The sequence below is a fragment of the Myxocyprinus asiaticus genome, chromosome 33 (assembly GCF_019703515.2).
Source record: "Myxocyprinus asiaticus isolate MX2 ecotype Aquarium Trade chromosome 33, UBuf_Myxa_2, whole genome shotgun sequence".
NCBI lineage: Eukaryota > Metazoa > Chordata > Actinopteri > Cypriniformes > Catostomidae > Myxocyprinus > Myxocyprinus asiaticus.
In genome coordinates this window covers 6,443,916-6,468,317 of record NC_059376.1, presented here as the reverse complement: position 1 = coordinate 6,468,317, position 24,402 = coordinate 6,443,916, and the positions used below count along the sequence as shown (strand labels likewise).

General features: G+C 43.4%; 1 protein-coding gene across 3 annotated transcripts in view; it reads left to right on the top strand.

The window, feature by feature from the left end:
• LOC127424749 (cytosolic acyl coenzyme A thioester hydrolase-like) overlaps positions 1–24,402 on the top strand; it is a 166,135-nt gene that overhangs the window by 50,046 nt on the left and 91,687 nt on the right. For all 3 annotated transcript variants that reach the window (XM_051670184.1, XM_051670182.1, XM_051670183.1), the window contains exons 4-6: positions 4,296–4,387; positions 4,494–4,608; positions 5,385–5,471. In XM_051670184.1, the coding sequence (XP_051526144.1) occupies positions 4,296–4,387; positions 4,494–4,608; positions 5,385–5,471 (294 nt within the window). The remainder of the gene's footprint in view (positions 1–4,295; positions 4,388–4,493; positions 4,609–5,384; positions 5,472–24,402) is intronic.

Here is a 24,402-nt window from a genome sequence, read left to right as displayed (position 1 = left end):
TTTTACAATTATAATTTCAATGCCTGCATGGAAAAGTCATGGAAATTTCTATTGACAAAGGTAAATAAAGGTTTGTAGTTGTGCTCAGCTATTAAATCAGCTAGAAAGTGCTCTTTGTGAGTGCTATCTCTACAAAATAATTTTGATATATCCATATCCAGCAATCACAAATGTCTGAAAAAGTCATGAAAAAGTCATAACAAAACATTGTCCAAAGATATTGGAACCCTGATTCTAGCTGTCCTTCTGCAGACATAAGATCCTGATTGATGTAACGTATATTAATAAAAGAAACATCAGTCTACTGGGGCTTTTCTTCAGAAAATGGTAATGGTAGTCTATCATAATCAGGGCCATAACATGAATTTATGGGGCCTTAGACAAAATTATATGGGTGGGCCATTTGCAATGGAAATTAAAAATCAATTAAAAACAATTGAAATTGTTTTGTTATGTATCTGAGGTTTCAGATAACTCTTCATTTGCCAAATGTATGGTACATTCCTCAATTGTATGGTCCATTCCTCAAAACACATTTGTTGGAGTGAATTTGTTGGAAAATGCAACACTTACAGTTCTGTGAGTAAAACGAAAGCTTTAAATCGAATTTGTATCTAATTTGTAATTAGTGATAAAATCCACTAAATAAAATGTAAAATCAAGATTACATTTTAGGGGGGCCTGGGTAGCTCAGCGAGTAAAGATGCTGATTACCACCCCTGGAGTCGCGAGTTCGAATCCAGGGCGTGCTGAGTGACTCCAGCCAGGTCTCCTAAGCAACCAAATTGGCCCGATTACTAGGGAGGGTAGAGTCACATGGGGTAACCTCCTCGTGGTTGCTATAATGTGGTTCTTGATCTTGATGGGGCGTGTGGTGAGATGTGAGTGGATGCCGTGGAGGAAAGCGTGAAGCCTACATACATGCTATGTCTCCAAGATAACGTGCTCAACAAGCTGCATGATAAGATGCACGGATTGGTGGCCTCAGACGAGGAGGCAACTGAGATTCATCCTCCGCCACCCGGATTGAGGCGAGTCACCACGCCACCATGAGGACTTAGAGTGCATTGGGAATTCAGCATTCCAAATTGGGGAGAAAAGAGGAGAGAGAAAAAAAAGATTACATTTTAGAACACAAATTAAAGCTGAAGTGTCTCGTTTCTGTGGTACTAGTGTAACTAAGTGGAATTGCAAAAATAAACACTGTTTATTATATTACTGTTGGAGGGATGCTAGAAAACTCCTACTGTCATCTAATGGTTAACAAACAGAGAGTCCTGCCGCAAACTGAATAGGCACTTTTCCACCATCAGGCCCAAGGGTTCTCACTGTGGAACCATGCCTTTCCGTACTGATCAGGGCTCGTTGGCACGGTTACGTTTTTTTTTTTTTTTTTTTGTGGTGCTGCAAAATCAGGATTAGAATGAATTGACTGGGAAATTGACTAATACAGGATGTCGTCACGTCAGTAAAGCCGTTTCCACCTGCAAGGTTCCTTTCCTGAGTATGGTTAGCTAACTGAGAAAACCAGGAAGGGAAAGGTTTGTAATCATAACATACCAAACCGGGCTCAAGTGTAAATGCAACTGAAACTGTTACTCAACGTGCTCAAAACTGCTTGGCCCGATGGTGGAAAAGTGCTAGATGTTGCTGTGTTTTGATAGCACTGTTTTGATAGTGCCATTGAGCCACAGTGTTTACACTTACAGATGAAATTAACTTACAAATGGCTCATAACTGACTCTGCACATTAAGCTGGAATACGAAAAAGAATTTAAACAAGGAACAAATGACACACATCAGCTTTAAACCAAGAATTCCTTCTGTATGGTATTTTATCATCCCACTCATTGATAGTTTTTTTCGCCATTCTGTGTGATGGTCTTAATTGTGTACTTATCCGCTCAAGCGCATTCTTTTCCTCTCTGAAATCTCTCTTGTGTCTAATAAACACAGCCTACCCAAAATAGCCTCACTTACTCTTTAGAGATGAAAACGGCTTCACTATGAGATGCAGAAGTCTCCATGACAACACCAGAAACTTAGTGGCAACGTGTCACTTCAGTTCATCTAAAGACATGGCCTTTTAAGATGATTGAACACTTTGCAACCAATTTTGTTTAACAAATGAATGACTTAATCATTTTTTTTTATGTGTAGTAGCCCCTGAACTCAAAAAATAATCAGTTGTGTGACAAATTGCCATCAAACTGAACTAAGTAATCTTTAAATAATGTAAATTATTATGAATTAAGCATAAATGTAAAGTATTAGTTTTATTAGCTTAATTAATAATATAAACTTTAATTAAAGATTTCTCCATTCTATTTGATGGACATTTGTAAAAAATACACTGAAAACACACACATACGTTTTGAGTGTATGAAAATGGATGAGAATGAACATTTTTACAGTTTTCGCATTGGAGTTGGAGAGTTGATCTTGTCATGGCCTTGGTATGGGTATCAAAGCTTAAGGTCTTGGTCTGGATCTGGGTCTTGGCTCATGGTGTCAGACAGAACCACAGTCTATTTCCAGTATATTTTGGGATGGGAATCTTTTCATGACCCTACAAAGGGGATATGAGAGATGTGTTCACATGTTTTCAATATACAGTGCATCCGGAAAGTATTCACAGCACTTCACTTTTTCCACATTTTGTTATGTTACAGCCTTATTCCAAAATGGATTAAATTCATTATTTTCCTCAAACTTCTACAAACAATACCCCATAATGACAACGTGAAAGAAGTTTGTTTGAAATCTTTGCAAATTTATAAAAAAAAAAAAAAACATGAAAAAAAAAAATCACATGTACATAAGTATTCACAGCCTTTGCTCAATACTTTGTTGAAGCACCTTTGGCACCAATTACAGCCTCAAGTCTTTTTGAGTATGATGCTACAAGCTTGGCACACCTATTTTTGGGCAGTTTCTCCCATTCTTCTTTGCAGGACCTCTCAAGCTTCATCAGGTTGGATGGGGAGCGTCGGTGCACAGCCATTTTCAGATTTCTCCAGAGATGTTCAATCGGGTTCAAGTCTGGGCTCTGGCTGGGCCACTCAAGGACATTCACAGAGTTGTCCCGGAGCCACTCCTTTGTTATCTTGGCTGTGTGCTTAGGGTCGTTGTCCTGTTGGAAGATGAACCTTGGCCCCAGTCTGAGGTCCAGAGCGCTGTGGAGCAGGTTTTCATCAAGGATGTCTCTGTACATTGCTGCATTCATCTTTCCCTCGATCCTGACTAGTCTCCCAGTTCCTGCCGCTGAAAAACATCCCCACAGCATGATGCTGCCACACCATGCTTCACTGTAGGGATGGTATTGGCCAGGTGATGAGCGGTGCCTGGTTTCCTCCAGACATGGCACTTGCCATTCAGGCCAAAGAGTTCAATCTTTGTTTCTCATGGTCTGAGAGTCCTTCAGGTGCCTTTTGGCAAACTCCAGGCGGGCTGTCATGTGCCTTTTAATGAGGAGTGGCTTCCGTCTGGCCACTCTACCATAGGGGCCTGATTGGTGGAGTGCTGCAGAGATGGTTGTTCTCCTGGAAGGTTCTCCTCTCTCCACAGAGGAATGCTGGAGCTCTGTCAGAGTGACCATCGGGTTCTTGGTCACCTCCCTGACTAAGGCCCTTCTCCCCCGATCGCTCAGTTTGGCCAGGCGGCCAGCTCTAGGAAGAGTCCTGGTGGTTCCAAACTTCTTCCATTTACGGATGATGGAGGCCACTGTGCTCATTGGGACCTTAAATGCTGCAGAAATTTTTCTGTCTCTGAGTTCTACAGACAATTCCTTGGACTTCATGGCTTGGTTTGTGCTCTGACATGCACTGTTAACTGTGGGACCTTATATAGACAGGTGTGTGCCTTTCCAAATCCATGTCCAATCAACTGAATTTACCACAGGTGGACTCCAATCAAGTTGTAGAAACATCTCAAGGATGATCAGTGGAAACAGGATGCTCCTGAGCTCAATTTTGAGTGTCATGGCAAAGGCTGTGAATACTAATGTACATGTGATTTTTTTCGTTTTTTATTTTTAATAAATTTGCAAAGATTTCAAACAAACTTCTTTCACATTGTCATTATGGGGTATTGTTTGTAGAATTTTGAGGAAAATAATGAATTTAATCCATTTTGGAATAAGGCTGTAACATAAAAAAAATGTGGAAAAAGTGAAACACTGTGAATACTTTCCGGATGCACTGTATAGGAAATGCATTTTCAGTCAAAGTTTTCCATTTTAGGGGGTCTGGCTTGGTTGACTCCATCTATAATGAGGCAATCACTTTGTTTTCTAGGAGCCAAAAAAGTGACCAACAAGGCAGCGCTATGGTATGTCCCCCTCTCTCTTCAAAATGTGGACAAAATCATTGAAGTTCCTCCTATTGAGGTAAGAATCATTGAGGAACATACTGCATTTTACATACTATAAATTTGTCTAGTTTAAAAAATGATATATGTGTATGTATCGATAAGTGGGTTTGTATCTATTGCAGTACTGTGGCCCAGAGCAGGAGGAAGCAGGTAAAAAGAGATACGAGGCTCAGAAACTAGACCGGTTGGAGACAAAAGAGAGGAACGGTGAGGTCATCACACATGTCTCTCTCCCAGGTAACATGCCATTACACTCAATGCTACACAAGAAACATCCAGATCCTCAGATCTCCTACAGAAATCATATGTGTGAAATTCATTTGAATTTAAATAAGTTCACAGGACCAGACACACTGATCACCTGACTGTATGTGATTATCATGGAATCAGTGACCCTTAAAATTAAAAACCCTTTTTGTTGGTGTAGCCTAATGTTGTCAGGTTGATTCAGTGATGTTACATAATATTTTTGACTTGAATAAAACCAGTTAATTAAGATGTTTAGGTGGGCTCAGTCACATTAAATTATATTTAGTGGTTACCCCATCAAGTACGTTTAGGTCATTTGACACAATTTACAGTGAACCATGGTATTACCATGGCACTTTTTGCTACCAGTTTTGTGAGTGATTGCACTGTTTGTTTGAAGTTTCTATTAGGGAAGTTTTAATGAAGTGTCAACCTGATTAAATTTGATGTTACTTTACTCTAATGCTTCACAGATAGGCACACAAAAGGTATGTCTAAATTTTCCAATTAAAGTTTTATGAAGTAAATTTTCAAATAGAATGCATTCTATTTCTTTTAAAAATGGGGGTGTTGTAATATCATGCAGTTACACATTGCACAGTTCTTTATTTATTTAATGCTGTAGTCGTAGTTGTATAATAGGTATTTCAAGGGAAAAAACATATTGATTTAATTTTACATAAGTTTACTGAGCTGAGACAGACAGATGTATATACAGTATATTAAATGTGTGTTTTCTATCTTTCCTGGTGTGTGATTCATAGAGCCCTACACTGTTGGATTTAGTCAGTCGAGTCTGATCCATCTTGTCGGCCCATCAGATTGCACGCTGCATGGCTTTGTACATGGAGGTAAGAAATTCAAGAATAGTTATGATTATTACTTTTTATTATTATTATTATCTTCTGTAGATGGTTCTAAACAGTTTTCTAAACAGTTCTTCCATTTTGTTCTCAACACATTCACTTTTAATAGAACAGCTGCCTTTTCCCACAATTTTTGTGTACTTGTTTGTACAAATGTTATCACTATGGCGATATCAGACAACCCTAACTAAGTTTGTACCAGCCCAATGTATTATAGTCAGTGTGCTGGAATGCTCATGTGCATGAAATGTAAGTAAAGATCGATTAATTGGCCAATATTTGCCCATTTTAACATTATCAACATCTGTCGATAATATCAAAATGGCCAGATAGTCCCCTAGCATATTGACAGAACTGTTGGCTCTCCTTTGTTTCAATGCCAAAACCTACTGACAGTGTTGTCAATATATAATGTGCATTTTCTGTTTTCCAATATTTTTTGTGAATCTTGAGTAAATATTGTGATCATTTAATACAGTGTAAGCTATTTTGTGCATGTCCTTAAATTGTATTAGCCTTGAATATATTGACCATCTGCTACCTGTCAAATAACCAAAATAAGTGAGACCGACTTCACTGCTGTGGGAACGTTAACATGTTTATTGACACAGCATAAGCTATCAACCCAGATGGCTCTATTTTTCTCCTCCCTTCCTGACTCCCCTATAACCATACATCTCATTTGCATAACCCATGAGCTTTCAGTAGATCACCCCACATCTCCCCTTTTAGATAATTAAATCTTACTTAACATTCAAGAAGGCAATGAACTTTGTTTTTCAACAATACTGTTTGTATTAACTCAAACATAAGGACAGTTATCCTCTTATTAATCCATCAATTTCATTTTTTTTTAAACATACAGCAATACTTCAACAGAAATATTACTTACAGAAGCAATGTCTTTTGAACTCTTTTCAAAACAATTTCCACATCTTTTTCATCAACCCACAAATTTGCTTATAAAGACATGTTTGACTTTACTGCATATTTTGCTTTAAATTCAGTCTGTTTGGCTTTACAAGCTCTCCCAGATCTAGTTCTGGGAGTTGAAGGCAGTTTCGGTGTAGCATTAAGTGCTTGTTCGGGTGATGCAGAAGGAGACTGTTCTACAGTTTATGAAGGCTGCTCCTTCTGCATACTGTTGAAATCATCACCAGTGGGAGATCGCATGAGAATCAAATGGTAGCAATTTCGTCGCACAGTCCCATGAGGCACATCCACTATGTAAGATTGTGGAGTTGAATGTTCCTGAACCACAGTTCCCAGCACTTTTGAATCAGTCACCGAGACTTCACTTCCAGGTGGCAGCTTGTACAGATTCCTGACTTGTTGGTGGGTATTGAAATTTCCCATGTCAGATAGTCTCTTTCTCCATTCCCTAGAGCGAACATCAGCATCATCAGGGGTTAAAGGATGCAACAACTGAGGATGAACTGGCACTTTATAACTCTTTCCTCTTCTCTCCACCAATAGCTGGTGTGTGGTGAGCAGACTGGTGCACTATGGCTGCTGGCACATCATCCAGGTGGATGCTGCATACTGATGGTTGTTGAGAAGAGTCCCCTGTTCACTGTGTAAAGTGCTTTGAGTGTAGTGTCAGAAAAGCACTATATAAATGTAATGTTCATTTAGTGCAAAGCCGTCTACCCATTAAGAGCTGGGCAGGGCTGTATCCATTCTGCAAAGGAGTAGATTGTTAAGCAAGTAATGCCAGGTAAGGGTCGGATGCCTTTTTCAGCAATGCTTTGATTGTCTGAACAGCACGTTCAGATTCTCCATTACTCTGGGGAAATTTTGGGCTACTTGTAACTTGGCAAAATCCATAGGTTGCTGCAAAATCAGAGAAGATAGCCCCAGAAAATTGTGACCCATTATCAGTGATCAATGTCTCTGGTATGCCATGACGAGAGAAGATTGTTTTTAGATGTACTGTACAATGACATCAGGCGATTTGGTGGTGGTCAAGTGTGCAATTTCCATGTACCTTGAGTAATAATGTACAACAAATCTGTCTCTGCCAAGGCCTGTCTGGGTAAACTGTAGGCATGAGTGGCTCAGTATGATTTGTTCTTTATTTCTTTATTTATTATTTTTTTATTTTTTTTTATCCCCTTTTCTCCCAATTTGGAATGCCCAAAATATTTCGTAGGTCCTCATGGTGGTGTGGTTACTCACCTCAATCCGGGTGGCGGAGGACAAGTCTCAGTTGCCTCTGCTTCTGAGACAGTCAATCCACGCATCTTATCAAGTGGCTCGCTGTACATGACACCGCGGAGACTCACAGCACGGGAGGCTCATGCTACTCTCCGCAATCCACGCACAACTTACCACGCACCCCACTGAGAGCGAGAACCCCTAATCGCGACCATGAGGAGGTTACCCCATGTGGCTCGACCCTCCCTAGCAACCAGGCCAATTTGGTTGCTTAGGAGACCTGGCTGGAGTCACTCAGCACGCCCTGGATTTGAACTCATGACTCCAGGGGTGGTAGTCAGCGTCAATACTCGCTAAGCTACCCAGGCCCCCCCCAGTATGATTTGTTCTTTCTTTTATGCATGCTCTGTATTTTTGCACAAGTTCATTTATTTGATGATTAAGTCCTGGCCACCACACTGATTGACGTTCATGCTCCCTGCACTTTGCCACTCCCTGGTGTCCTTCTTGAAGTTTGGCAAGAACATCATTTCTCAATGCTGATGGTCTGACGAGCCTAGTGTCCTTCAAAATCAGGCCATCATGCACTGTGAGAAAGGCCCGCTCTGCCCAGTAAAACTTCAGAGGACCTTCACACCTGGCCTGGGCTGGCCAGCCTTTTGCATACATGGACATAACCTGTGAGCATATACTGTCATTTCTCAAGTGTTCTTTCAAAATTTCCATGTATGGAGTGCTGAGGGGGAAGCTATTCATTATCGATTCCACATAGATATTCATGCTCTCGATCAATTCTGTGTCATTTGGATTGAGAGGAGTATGCCATAAGGTTTCAGTGGTCCACAGGCTTTTCCCTGGCACATGGGCTATTGAGTATGAGTACCTCATGAGTCTCATTCTGAAGCACAGAATTATGGGCGTAAGTTCGTCCAGAGCTTGAACTCCATGAAGACTCAGGAGAGGTTTGTGGTCTGTTTCCATTGGAAGTGCTTTCCAATTAAGAAATCGTCATGGTTACTGGTGTAACCTCCATTCCCTGATGGAGGGAACGAGACGTTGGTGTCGATGTAGTGACACTAGGGGTCACTCTTGGGAGCCCGAGACACCTCTGGTCTTTGATAAAAGGTCAATGAAAACTGGCGAGTGGTATTTGCATGCCACTCCCCCGAACATACGGGTATAAAAGGAGCTGGTATGCAACCACTCATTCAGGTTTTACGCTGAGGAGCCGATATAAGGTCCGGCCATTTCAGCGGGTAGTTCAGCGTTGTGGCAGGAGGGACCAACGTCTCGTTCCCTCCATCAGGGAACGGAGGTTACACCAGTAACCATGACGTTCCCTATCTGTCACTCACTCGACGCTGGTGTCGATGTAGTGACACTAGGGGTCCCTATACAAAATGCCACATGGCTGAACGGTGTTACGTGAACTGGCGGTGTGTGGTGGGCAGACTTGCTGTGTGCCTCATAGCCAGCGCACCACGTCGACACGTAACCTCCCCCAACGCAGTCATGAGTGTCGAACGGCCCCTTTTGGGGACAAGTCGACTACCCAAAGATAGAGACGGGCTTAAACCCAGTCGTAGCCTCTTTTCCCCTTCTCTTTTTCCACTCCCTAAAAAAGAAGGGGGATCATCCGACTGGGCCACCAGGTCTAGTCGAGGGGTGTCCCTCCCAAGGGGAGGACACCGCGGAGACCACACCTCGCCCCAGAGAGGGGGGGGGATATTTAAGTGGAAAAATACGTCACATGGTCTTCAAGGTAGATCCTGCCCAATGGGGGAGGAGGTACTACAACATGGAGACTGGGGCAGAGGGGCTCTGCCCAAGGAAGACGCAGTTTGCCAGCAGGGAAACGAATTAGCGGAAGATATAGATCGCATGGGGTTAGCCTTACAGGGAACCGCCACATGCGGAGCACCTACCCCAGAACCGGGCTCTTAGTCAGCGTGTGTACTGGGCCGGCAGTGAGTCTCTCCGAAAACTCGACTGCCACAGGACTCGGAGGAAGTCAACCAGGAACAAGTTTTGTGAACACTACTGGGAATTAACAGTGCATGTCTTCAGCTCAGAAGGAGATGGAAGGCACTATGTGCAAGCGATACACCCGGCCGGCTATCCCGGGCTTATCCGCTTAAGTTGCGTGCCACTACCTGGGATGAAACCGGTTCCACCCGGAGGTTGTAGAACCTTGCAAAGGTGTTGGGTGTTGCCCAGCCCGCTGCTCTACAAATGTCTGTTAGAGAGGCACCTCTGGCCAGGGCCCAAGAAGCCGCTACACCACGGGTAGAATGGGCTCGTAGCCCTACCGGGGGTGGCATGTCATGGGCGAGATATGCCATAGATATTGCATCAACAAGCCAGTGGGCGATCCTCTGCTTGGAGACAGCGCTTCCTTTCCGCTGTGCACCAAAGCAGACAAAGAGCTGCTCAGAGAGTCTAAAGCTCTGCGTGCGATCCAAATAGATGCGCAAAGCGCGCACCGGATACAGCAACGCCAGGGCTGGGTCTGCCTCCTCCTGGGGCAGCGCTTGCAGGTTCACCACCTGGTCCCTAAAAGGAGTGGTGGGAACCTTGGGCACATAGCCCGGTCGGGGTCTCAGGATCAAGTGAGAATAGCCCGGACCGAACTCCAGGCACGTTTCGCTGACAGAGAACGCTTGCAGTTCACCTACCCTCTTGATGGAAGTGAGCGCAGTCAGGAGGGCAGTCTTCAGGGAGAGTGCCTTAAGCTCGACTGACTGCAAAGGCTCAAAAGGGGCTCTCTGTAGGCCCTGAAGAACTACGGAGAGATCCCATGAGGGAACGAGGGGCGGTCTGGAGGGATTCAGCCTCCTAGCGCCTCTTAGGAACCTGATGATCAGGTCATGCTTCCCTAAGGACTTACCGTCAACTGCGTCATGGTGTGCTGCTATGGCAGCAACGTACACCTTCAAGGTGGAAGGGGACAGCCTCCCTTCCAACCTTTCCTGCAGGAAGGAAAGCACTGATCCGACTGCACATCTCTGGGGGTCTTCGTGTCGAGAAGAACACCACTTAGCGAACAGACACCACTTCAAGGCATACAGGCGCCTCGTAGAGGGGGCCCTAGCCTGAGTGATCGTGTCTACCACCGCGGGTGGCAGGCCACCTAGGTCTTCCACGTCCCGTCCAGGGACCAGACATGGAGATTCCAGAGGTCTGGGCGCGGGTGCCAGAGGGTGCCCCTTCCCTGAGAAAGAAGGTCCTTCCTCAGGGGAATTTGCCAGGGGGGAGCTGTTGCGAGGAGCGTGAGGTCCGAGAACCATGTCTGGGTGGGCCAGTAGGGTGCTACCAGGATGACCTGCTCCTCATCCTCCCTGACCTTGCACAGAGTCTGTGCAAGTAGGCTCACTGTGGGAAACGCGTATTTGCGAATGCCAGGGGGCCAGCTGTGTGCCAGCGCGTCTGTGCCAAGGGGAGCCTCGGTGAGGGCGTACCAGAGCGGGCAGTGGTAGGATTCTTGGGAGGCGAACAGGTCCACCTGTGCCTGACCGAATTGACTCCAAATCAGCTGGACCACCTGAGGGTGGAGTCTCCACTCTCCCCTGCGGGAAACCTGCCGTGACAGCGCATCTGCTGTAGCATTGAGGTTGCCCGGGATATGAGTGGCTCACAGGGACTTGAGGTGCTGCTGACTCCGGAGGAGGAGACGGCGGGCGAGTTGTGACATACAGCGGGAGCGCAGACCGCCTTGGCGGTTGACATATGCTACCGCTGCCATGCTGTCTGTCCGAACTAGCACGTGCTTGCCCTGGATCAACTGCCGGAACCTCCGCAGGGCGAGCAGAATTGCCAGTAACTCGAGGCAGTTGATGTGCCAATGCAGCCGCGGACCCATCCAGAGGCCGGTGGTTGCGTGCCCATTGCAAACAGCGCCCCAGCCCATTTTGGAGGTGTCTGTCATGACCACGACGCGCCTGGAGACCAGTTCTAGGGGAACACCTGCTCGTAGAAATGAGAGGTCGGTCCAAGGGCTGAAAAGACGGTGACAGACCGACGTAATGGCCACGCGGTGTGTCCCGTGGCGCCATGCCCGTTTCGGGACTCGAGTCTGGAGCCAGTGCTGAAGCGGCCTCATATGCATCAACCCGAGCGGGGTGGCCACCACCGAGGATGCCATATGCCCCAGGAGCCTCTGAAAAAGTTTCAGTGGAACCGCTGTTTTCTGTTTGAACGCCTTCAAACAGGTCAGCACCGACTGGGCGTGCTCGTTCGTAAGGCGCACCGTCAGGGAGACTGAGTCCAACTTCAAACCGAGAAAAGAGATGCACTGAACCGGGAGGAGCTTGCTCTTTTCCCAGTTGACCCCAAGCCCTAATCGGCTGAGGTGCGAGAGCACCAGGTCCCTGTGTGCGCATAACACGTCTCAAGAGTGAGCTAAGATTAGCCAGTCGTCGAGATAGTTGAGAATGCGAATGCCCACCTCCCTTAACGGGGCAAGGGCAGCCTCTGCAATCTTCGTAAAGACGCGAGGAGACAGGGACAGGCCGAAAGGGAGGACTTTGTACTGATACGCCTGACCCTCGAATGCGAACCGCAGGAAGGGTCTGTGTCGAAGAAGGATCGAGACGTGAACGTACGTGTCCTTCAGGTCTACCGCCGTGAACCAATCTTGATGTCGGACGCTCGCTAAAATGCGTCTTTGCATCAGCATCTTGAACGGGAGTCTGTGTAAAGCCCGGTTCAGTACTCGCAGTTCCAAGATTGGCCGCAACCCACCGCCTTTCTTTGGTACGATGAAGTAGGGGCTGTAAAACCCTTTCTTCATCTCAGCTGGAGGGACAGGTTCTATCGCACCCTTCCGTAGGAGGGTAGCGATTTCCGTGTGCAGGGTAACAGCGTTTTCGCCCTTGACGAAGGTGAAGCGCTGTTAAGAAAGTGAATACCGCTGAACCTGGGCGGGCGCCTGGCGAACTGGATCGCGTAGCTGAGTCGGACGGTCCGGATCAACCACTGCGATGGATTGGGAAGCGCAAGCCATGCGTCCATATTCCGTGCGAGGGGGACCAGGGGGACAACGTTGTCGGACGTACCGGCAGGTGGGGCCTCGCTGCGGGGCGGAGCGCGAGGTGCCACAGCACGTCGTGGCCGTGCTGAGTCTAGGGACATCGAAGCACTTACCTGGCTCCTTGTGACCACAAGGAAGAGGCCTGTCCTCGCGACCAGTGGAGGGGGATAAAGATGTGCCAGTTCGAGAGAGAGCCACATGCGGCCGCTGTGTGTGTGTGTGTGTGTGTGTCTGTGTGTTTGTGTTTAAGTTGATTCGAGTTCATTTATGTTATTAAAACTTATGTTGACTCTTCGGCCGGTTCCCGCCTCCTCCTTGCCCACCTTACCCTTATACATTGGTGTCGAAACCCGGGAAGGAGGAGGGATGCACTGTTGCAGTGTTCTCGCCGCTGCCATGCACTGGGGAGCACCCGTGGCCATCTGCCTGGGGACGGATGGGTCACTGCCAGCCGCCGAGAGTTGGAGGAACTGCTATCATCTGCCGAGAAAGGGGATGAGCTGTTCCATCCGCCAAGGGTTGGAGGACTCGCTGCTGTCCACCAGGGGAGGAGCGAGCTGTCCGGGGATGGCAAGCCAGTTTTCTCTCTCTCTCTCCTCTCTCTCTCTCTCTCTCTCTCTGTTACTCCACCTCGCTATTTCCCTCTCCCCTTTCCCTCCCTTCATCTCTCCTAGGGCTGCAGAAAGGTGGCAACAAGGGAGGGAGTACATCATGCTGGGGGCTTCTCTGGCCTGAGTCTGGCAATGGAGGAGTGTGACGAGGAGGAGGGCGGGGCTGGGCCGTGAGGACACTCCGGCCCTGAATCAGGCTAATCAGCTGGGAGGGGGATAAAGACGAGCCAGAGGCACCAGTTCCAGAGAGATAGAGAGAGACACATGCAGGCAATTAAAAAAAAATTCTAAAAGGGTGTGATGAAGTTGATGTATTTTGCTGATTCCTTTGTTAGGGGAATTTGCCAAAACCCCATGTTGGCATCATCTCTAGCCCCTGCCAGCATTCCAAGCGTTTGTTCGACTGAGGGCAGTATGTTCCCAGTATTGGGAACTACAATAATGCCGGCGCACCAGTCAGCTGGTTCTTCAACCCTACTGATCATGTCCATTTCCTCCATTCGTTGCAGTTCATCTTTGACTTTATTCATCAGTGGAAGGGGAATCCTTCTTGGGGTCTTTAGGGAGAAGGGAACTGCATCGGGCTTCAATTTGATTGTATATGGCTGCTGAACAACTCCTAAGCCACTGCATAGCTTTGGGTAATTCTCTTTTAGACTTTTTATGTCTACATTGTCAAGCCGTGCGACCAGTTTAAGCTATACGATTGCTGGTCTGCCAAGCAAGGTTGTGTGAAGATTCCTCACAACATAGACATCCTGTCTAATTTTCTTCCCCCCCCACCCCCCTTTTTAGCTCTAGGCTAGTGACACCCAACACATGTAGCGGTGTCTGGCCTGGCCCCAAAAGAGGCTTTGTCGCAGGTTCCAATGGAGAACAAATGTACAGATTCAGGCACAACTGTTACATCTGCCCCTGTGTCAATTTTTTTCAAGAATCTGGAGATCAACCATCCAGGGGTTCTCATCTGCTCTTACAGTCCCAAGAAAAATACAATCCTCCTCTTTGACTTCATGTATACCCTTTGCTGATGCACAGACTTGTTGGAAATGTCCCTTTTTGCCACACAACTGACACTTTGCTTCATTGGCTGGACACTGTTGCTTCGGATGAAGAGTGGATTTTCCACATTTGTAACAATGAGTATTGTCAGACTTGAATTTTCTGAACTTTTGTTTCATTCCCCTTTTTGTGTGGAGAGCTTCTTTTTGACACACTGTCTACTGAACCGGACTCTATTCCAGGCACAGTTACGTCACAGCGCAGGCTGGTTTGCTAGCACTTCACCTCAACAAATTGCCTCAACATACTAATTGCCTTTTCTAAGGTTAAATCCTTGTCCAACTGCATTCGCTCTGATAAATGCACATCTGCAAGCCCCACCACAAGTCTGTCTCATATCAGTTCATCATGAAGTGTTCCGTAACTACAGTGCTTGGCTAAACTGTACAGAGCAGTCACAAATGAATCTACCATTTCATTTCCGTATGTTAAACCTAGCACGCTCATAAATCATGTTCCTTTTGATGATGAAAAATGCACCAAAGCCATCTCTCACCCGCTCGTACTGCAATCTCTCCGCTGCTTGCAACGGTAATCCTCTAAGGACATCGTCGGCTTCATCACCCATGCAGTAGATGAGGGCGTTCACTTGGTTCTTATCCGAAGATGTATGCAGGTTGCTAGCTTGGCGAAACCTCGTGAATCGCCGTATCCATCTAGTCCACTCCTGTGGTTTAGAGAAATCAAATGACTCTGGTAGCTATATGCTGAAAGTAGCGCTTGGCCCCTGTGCACGTGCATCCAGAACAGGTCCACCATCCATGCTGTCGTCTGTGCTTGCCATTATTTTTGCCCCTAAACTAAACTGTGAACTAGGCTACACTCTTTACGAGTGAATGAGTCTCCACACGCAGTGTGCTTCTGACATCATGTCGAGTAAGCGAAATAAGTGTGTCCGACTTCACTGCTGTAACTCCCCTGTAACTTTACGTCTCATTTGCATAACCAATGAGCTTTCAGTAGATGACCCCACACTACCCTGTGGCTACTAATATTTTAGGCATGATAGGCTCTCCCAATGTGAAGACTATTCCAAACAGCAGTAAAGTTGATGGTTGCACTCTTACTAGAGTGAAGGGGCTATTGGATCAAGGCTGTGATGTTTTCTGTAACATTCACAGCCCTATTCATACGTGCACAGTGAGAAGTTGACTCATTGACCTGAATGAGTTATATAAACACAAGAACATTGGCAGCCCAGTCCATGTAGCAGCTTTAAAGGGATAGTTCACCCAAAAAATTTAAATTCTGTCTTAATTTACTCACCCTCATGTGTTTCGAAGACTTTTTTCTATCAAACACAAATGGCATAATATACATTATAGCAGAATGTCCAAGCTGCTCTTTTCCATAAAATATGAGTGAATGGTAACTTGGGCTGTTAAGCTCCAAAAATGACAAAAGCACCATAAAAGTAGTCCATATGACTCACTATTCCAAGTCTACTGAAGCCATATGAAGAATAGACCGAAATTGAAGTTGTTATTCTGTGAAACTCTTTCCCTAAGTCATAGATCTCAAATCTCATTTGCGTGATTTCAACATAACATGTCACAATCTGTAATAAGACACAAAAGAACCACTAACGTTTGGCATTATTGATGTAAAACGTGACATGTTTACATTCCTTATTTGAATATATGCGAACATGAATGACATTCGAGAGCCTTGGCAGAGGGGAAGATTTTTAGAGAATAACAACTTAAATTTGTGTCACTTCACACTAAGCAATTATAGGGCTTCAGAAGACTTTGAATGTGGCGCACAAGTCATATGGACTACTTTTCTGGTAGTTTTCTGGTGTTTTGTCCATTTTTGAGCTTGACAGCCCCCGGTCCCCATCCACTTTCATTGTATAGAGTATATATTCTTCAAAACCTTTCCTTTTGTGTTCCACGGAAGAAAGACATACTGGTTTTGAACAACATGAGGGTGAGTAAATGATGACAGAATTTTCATTTTGCTTCTTGATCTTGAAAATGTCTCTTAAATGCACATATTTTATCAAAATAATATCTAAATAAGTTGAGGTTATAAAACTGGTATGCTATGTGCATGTACACACATGCACACTGTATAACATGCATGGATTTATCACATGTATGTATGTATGAAGGAGGAGATGGTGAAAGTGGAATGAGTTGTGGTGCATCAATAATGTGAGAAATGAGAGGTTGAAGAAAGAGAAATGGGAGGAGCCAGAGAGGATTGATGTCAGGAGAGAGAATCATTTTATATCTTGTCAGAATAGTCCATGTAATATAATAACTCTTGCATGAGTGCTGCTCTGTACAGCTTATATATGCAGGACTGTGTTCAAGCTAACACAGTCTTGTCTTGTGATCAGTCAAGTACATGATTTGAAGGGATAGTTCACCCAAAATTAAAATTCTGTCATTGCTTACTCACCCTCATGCTGTTCCAAACCCATATGACTTTCTTTCTTCTGTGGAACACAGAGGGAGATGTTAAGCAGAATGTCTAAGCTTCTGAAGTGGAAAATGATTTATATTACCAAGCTCTAAAAAAGGATAAAACGTATATCATAAAAGTAGTCTATTTGACCCGTGTGCTATATTCCAAGTCTTCTAAAGTTATACAGTAACTTTGTGTGAAGAACAGACTGAAATTTAGGTGGTTATTCACTGATAATATTCCCATCCCATCTTTGAAATTATGTTCAGTGATGAGTCAATTTCAAATTTATGATGACTTTAAAGGCAAAAATGAATCATAAAAAAAAAACAAAAAACAACAACATAAAAATGGTATTTTAAACAGTTTGCTGAAGATTCTCAGAATATAGTGATGGCAGTTTAATCATCACACATCTGGAGAGAAGGTTAAACTGCTTTTGTTTTCATAGAAGGTCTACTAAAAATATGAATGCAATAGTCATTTTCTTTATATCATTTCTTAGGGGCTAAATATCTTGTGTTGTTCAGTGGTGAAATGGAGAAAAGCTGGGATATTGAGCTATGAAATAGATCTGTTATTTTGCTATAGTGGTGGTCTTCTAGTTTAGACTCATTGTACAGTCCAAGAAAAATCCATCTTTCTTCTACTAAATTTCTGCACAGTACAGAAGGAGATTTAATGAGTTGGCTTAGAAATTCCAGTTCATCCATGGACCACAGCTGTCTGCAACCAGAATCAACATGAGACAGTTTCCCTGTGTCATCATGTATCCAGTAGGATTTAAATGAATATTCCGGGTTCTATACAAGTTAAGCTCAATCGACAGCATTTGTGGCATAATATTGATTACCACAAAAATAAATTTCGATTACAGTGGAAGTTCCACTTACAATGGAAGTGAATGTGGCCAATTTTTGGAGAGTTTAAACACAGAAATGTAAAGCTCATAATTTTATAAAAGCACTTACATTAATTCTTCTGTTAAAACTCAAGTATTATTTGAGCTGTAAAGTTGTTAAAATTGTCATCTTTTCCTTCATTTTATGGTTTTAGGGTTTGTTGACATTACATTGTCATGGTAACGAAGTTGTAAAATTGGCTATAACTTTACACAGAAAAGGTTAGTAAGTGATTTTATTACACTAAAATCATGTTTACACACATGCTGTTTATGTCTTGTTGCTATACTTTTGAAACAGTGAGTATTTAAATGTTCAAAAATCGGCCCTCATTCACTTCCATTATAAGTGCCTCACCTCGATTTTTGCTTTTTTAAAGAAAAGGAGGGGCAAGACTTTTTTCACAACAGTGTAACTTTTCCAGTAACGAGCTACATTTTCCAACAAGTAGTGCTGTAGCATCACAAAATGTTACATTTCTCTCATTGTATTGTGACTGCAGCAATGGAGCCAAGGGAGTAATTTAACACACTCACCCATACTGTCCTCTCTGTGCCATGTAGCGCTGGAAAAACCAAATCATTTAAAGCAGTCAAATCTGACAACGCTGGTATCATAAATTGTGCTTCTTTACCTCAAATTATGCAAAAAAACGCAAATTTCCTGGCTTGCAGCTAAAGAGCATGCACGTTCTTGAGATGATTGACAGGCAATGTCTGTATCTAAAAGGTGATTGGCTCTTTTACCTGTAAGGTGGGACTTCCTTTCTACATCTGTTGACCGTTGGGTGCTAGAGCTTCTTGGTTGGGCATTCCAATTTCTCCCATTCATTTTAATAGAAGTGGCCTGTCTCTGCTAAATTGTCTTTGGCCTAAAACAATGCTTAAATAACTATTTGAGGATTGGTTCAGAGGAGTTTCAGTGGCAGAGCTAGTACAGTTACAAGCAGTTACATTTTGATTGTTTTTTCTTTACTGTATAAGTTGTAAGTAGTATTCCTCTCCGAACATAGCCCTTGTATCTGTTTGTGTGTACGAGTTTGTGCATCAGTATGAACATCAGGGATAATGAATAGCTCAATCCATCAGAGGCAAATGTTCTTATTGTCTCCTGCACGCATCTTTTCCCACTGTTTCTCGCTAATTATGTTCTTGAGGATAGAATGATGGCAGCTAAAATTGATTTAACTAATTCATTTGCCCTTGCTGAATAACGCAGATTGGTTTTGAGACAAATTGAGCCATACTGCGGTAATTCTATTAATGGTGGGTTAAAAGGGACAGAAGAGTTGACACCAGGGGTGGCATTTTTATTTAGGATGATAAAGTGAGATAATAAAGTGGTTAAAAGTGATTTGAGTCATAAAGTGAAAGAATGAAGGTCAGGGGATGAGCAAGTGAAACCTATCACAGGCTGTAAAGGATTAAATATGCATCCCTTGTTAACAGTGGCATTTAAAACAATTGTGTTTCGGATGGGAGTTTGTATCACTTATTACAGTTGGCTTTAAAGTTAAAGTAATTGTTTTCATTTTCATTGTTAAAATACTTTCTGATATCTCAGTTTGTATGCAACGCCAACTAAATGTCAGCCATTTGTAGGTTGATTTAACCTAAAAGTGTAACACTGTTACTCTGTGGCTATCAAAAACATTCCTCTGTTTGTTTGAGCATCCTGACCAGCCAAACAGAGCAACATTGGCTCAAACAATGATGTGAGTTTGGGGCAAAACTATGTACAACCAAAGGAAAAGAGGGGAAATGTCTAGGGAACCTGTCTGAAAGTTTGGTGATGCTATTGGCTCAGAATTTTTTTTTTTTCATACCTTTTAAAATTCAAGGCTGTGATGTTTTCTGTAACATTCACAGCCTTATTCATACATGCACAGCAAGAAGTTGACTCACTGACCTGAATGAGTTATATAAACACAAGAACATCGGCAGCCCAGTCCAACTTAATGTTCACAAAATTTCCTGTTATTTGACCAATTCCTTTATAGCTCTCCTGTAATCTCCTACCTTTAGACATGTTTAAATGCAGACTGTCAGTACTGTGAAAGTGTAAATCAATAAGCCATGAGAGGTTGCATTTTATAGTGATTTTACCATGGGTAGGAGTTGTTGTTGAGTGAATCTCATGAAGCCGTTAGGAATAAAATCAGATCCCACCCCAAAATAAAAACAAAATTAAAATTGGGGTGTCGCGTTGCGCCATGCGAGCTTGGGACATGTGAACGGTGAGCTCTGCGCACTTTGCTAGTTTTGAATACTTGTTGTGTCATAAACCGGTGAGATTCGATACACCCTGTTCCATAACTGTCCTATGAAGACAATTTGTCAAAGAATTCAAAATCCTCGGGCTCTGGAGACATTAAAAGACACTTATGTGCTCAAGCTGATACCCCTGACAAGGCCGCAATCTGGGGAATCAGTTTGGACGGTGTGGTGGGAGAGATCCAGCGTCATCTGTCGAGCATGTTGGCAATGCTGGCGAAGGTCATTGCTGACTTGGAGGATCTTGCTGTAATACGTTGATCGATCACTGCCATGGAGACGAAGTTCTCTGAGTTGGTTACAAGAATGGGGATGTAGAGAAATGGATCGATTATCTGGAGTCATCGGAGAGGGAATTAGCTGCTAATCCGCTAGTGACCAAGACAGACTTCGAGTGCTTTTGGGAAAAGTTGGAAGACCTTGAGAATCGTAACCGGCGAAACAACATCCGAATTGTTGGAATTCCTGAGAATGAAGAAGGCCGAGATATGGTGAATTTCCTAGACGAGCTCTTCCCGAGTCTGCTCAACATAACAGGCCATAAGCTGGAAATTGAGCGAGCTCACAGAGCCCGGCTCGGAGATCCGCGGGGGGGAGACAAGCCCCGATCAATTCTGGCCAAATTTCTGAGATCATCCGATAAAGATCTTGTGTTACGCGAAGCGAGGAATAAAGGAAGGCTTTCTTGGAAGAACCACAGCATTTTCTTGTTCCCAGACTTTGCGAATTCGACAAGAAAGAAACGTGATTGATTCAAGGAATGCAAGAAACTCTTACATCAACGGAAGGTCACTTTTGCACTGATGTTCCCGGACAAATTGAGAATAGATACTAAGGATGGCCGCAAAATATATACATGCCCACAGAAAGCTATGTCCTTCATAAAGTCAATGGACTAAGTTGTTGTGTGATTCTCACGTTGCTGCTGAGTGGACCTAATTCACTGAACATTCACTTGACTGTCCGAGGAAACTGGGTGCCTTTTTTGTTTCTTTTTGTGCTGGTTCTGCCTAGTGGCTGGAGTTTGTTTTGTGTAGTAACACTCCTTCGGGATAGTTTGTGGATGAATCTGCATGTTCTTTTTGCTTATGCCTCCTATTGGCTGAAGTTTGTTTTGTGGAGTATTTTTTGCAGGATATTGGAATGATTAGGTCATCTGCTGCACTCATGAAACAGCTGGCTCACTGAACATTCGTTTGACTGTCCGAGGAAAATGAATGGCTTTTTTGTGCTGTTCCGCTAGAGGCTGGAGTTTGTTTTGTGGAGGAACACACCTTTGGGACAGTTATGCGGATTAATCTACATATTCTTTGTGTTTATTCTGCCTATTGGCTGGAGTTTGTTTTATAGATTTTCTTCTGTTATGTAATTCTGTCTCACAAAATTTGTATAGAAACACCAGACCTGAGCAATCCGGCGGCAAAGTTGTCATGGGGACTCTCGTAGGCATACATGGACTGTTTGAGTTTAGAGGGATGGACGCCGGTTGTCACTGTCATGCGTGGGGTTAATGTGCACATTTTTCTTTTTTCTGTTTGTTTGGTTCGGGGGGAAGTTCGGGGTTTGACTGTTGCAAAAATGTTGGGATGTGGTCTTTATAATTTTATTTTTGACACACAATCTATTTTTTCTTATATGTCAAAATGTCAAATGTGTCAAATATGAGTGGATTGTCTCTCTCCACATGGAATGTGAATATGTTGAGGCACCCCATAAAAAAGGAAGGTTATTTATTTTCTTAAACGAACGAAATTGGATAAAGTGTTTCTTCAAGAAACGCATCTTTCCCTGCAGGAAGCTGAAAAATTTGGGAGGATATGGGATAGCATGTTTTATTTAGTGCTGGCTCAAGTAAGAGCAGGGGAGTCATTACATTGATAAGTAAACATCTACAATTCAAATGTCTCAAACAGAGTAAAGATAAATTAGGAAGAATAATAATTGTTTTAGCAGAAATTCAGGGGCAAAGTCTTATTTTGGCTAATATTTACACACCTAACGCTGATTATCAGGGCTTTTTTATAGATCTTGAAGGGATGTTTTAAGCCAATGGCACCCCTCATGATATAATATTGGGAGGAGACTTTAATCTTTTGATGGACTCAATCCTTGATCATAGTGAAGCAAAAGTATGCAAGCCCCCTAGAGCAACACCGACGCTTCACAGGATATGTAAAAATCTTTTTCTTATAGATATTTGGAGACTTTTGAACCCATCTGGTAGGGACTATACATTCTTTTCATCAGTCCATAAGATTTATTCTAGAATAGATTTTTTTATATATATATCTACATCCCACATTTCATCTGTTGTTGACTGCTCAGTTGGAAACATCTTAGTCTCAGATCATGCCCTGGTGTGTTTAGAGGTGTTGCCACATATGGAGACAAATAAATCATATAGTTGGCACTTTAATGTATCCCTTTTGCAAAATCCTGATTTCCAACAAATGTTAAAGGCCGAAATCAATGTTTATATGGAGACCAACTGGTCCTCATTATCCTCTGTGGGCGTGGCTTGGGAGACACTTAAGGTGGTTCTTAGGGGTCAGATCATACAGTATGCCTCATTCATCAAAAAATGGAGTTGGAAGGGACATTCGGCTGAAGCGCCGAATGTCGTCTGATGGCCTCAGAGAATTGACCCAATTGAAATACAGATATATTACTATTTTGTTGCGGAAGGTGGAGTTTTGGCTATTCAGGGCAAAACAGTCAGAGTCACAGTAGAGTCTTTTTCTACCATTCCCTCAGTGAATTCTGCTGGTATTGAAATTTTTACCTAGGCCATTGATATTAATAATGCTGTTAAAGAATTCTATCTTGATCTCTATAGTTCCATGTCTTCGTCTACTGACGAAGATATTAGAAATTTTGTGGAACCATTAGAACTCCCTAAACTGATGACTGAGCAAAAAAATTCTCTTGATTCTGAGATAACTTTGGAGGAGCTTGGTGAGATAATTAAGGCCTTGCCTACAGGCAAGGCTCCAGGGCCAGATGGCTTTGCCGCTGAGTTTTTTTAATTCTTATGCTACAGAATTGGCCCCAATTTTGTTAGAAGTGTATACGGAATCATTAAAGAATGGAAAGCTTCCGCCAACCATAACACAAGCCCGGATCAGTCTGATTCTTAAAAAAGACAAAGATCCAAGTGAGTGTAAATTTCCCTGATCCAGCTAGACGTTAAAATATTGTCAACAATTTTGGCTAACCAATTAAGTTATGACATCTCTTATACATATAGATCAGGTGGGGTTTATTCGAGGCCACAGCTCTTCTGATAACATTAGGCGTCTCATCAATATTATGTGGTCAGTGGCGAATGATCAGTCTCCGGTCGTGGCCATCTCACTTGACGCTGAAAAGGTGTTTGATATGGTAGAATGGGATGATCTTTTTAAGGTTTTGGAAATATATGGGTTCGGGAATACTTTTATTGGATGGATTAAGTTACTTTATAGACACCTGGTAGTGGTGGTACAAACAAATGGATTAATTTCAGATTATTTTACTCTGGATAGGGGCACCCGGCAGGGTTGCCCTCTTTACCCATTATTGTTCTGTCTTGCCCTGGAACCATTAGCAGCTGCAATAAGAAGGGAAGATGATTTTCCAGGGGTGGTGGCAGGAGGTATGGCACATAAGCTTTTGCTTTACGCAGATGATATTTTATTATTCATCTCCGACCCCATTAGATCTATGACTTGCCTCCACAGAATTATTAATTCCTTTTCTAAATTCTCAGGATACAGAGTCAGTTGGTCTAAATCCGAAGCTTTGGCTCTGACAGCATACTGCCCAGTAATGGCTTTCCAGCCAGGCACTTTCCAGTGGCCCAAACAGGGCATTAAGTATTTGGGTATTTTATTCCCAATTAATTTGTCTGATTTAGTTAGAGTTAATTTTGACCCCTTAATAAAAAGGTTTTCGAGCGATGTGGGCAGGTGGGCTTTATTACATTTATCTATGATTGGGAAGGTTTATGTTATTAAAATGAATTGTATTCCAAAATTTAAATACCTGTTACAATCTCTCCCTGTAGATTTCCCCCTCTCTTATTTCAAGTCCTTAATTTGGAATGGTAAACATCCAAGATTACATTTCAATAAGTTACATAGGCCGATTGACAATGATGGGCTAGGCCTACCCAAGACTTTCTTTTATTATTATGCATTCGGTCTCAGACATTTGGCTCATTGGTCGCTTCCACCGGAGAAAGCCCCTCTCTGGTTTTGTATTAAACAGGATATTCTTGCCCCGTTTCGTCATTGCAAAGTCTTTCTATCAAACTAATCGGAGAAGATATGTTACACCCCGTTATCTTGCATTTGCACTAGGTATGGACAAAAGTGCCCATAGTGTTTAATTCGGACATTTATTTAAATGTTGCCTCAAGCATATGACAACCCTAAATTATGTATTAATAGGTCCCCTTTCTGCTGGTCAGAGTGGATTGAGAGAGGG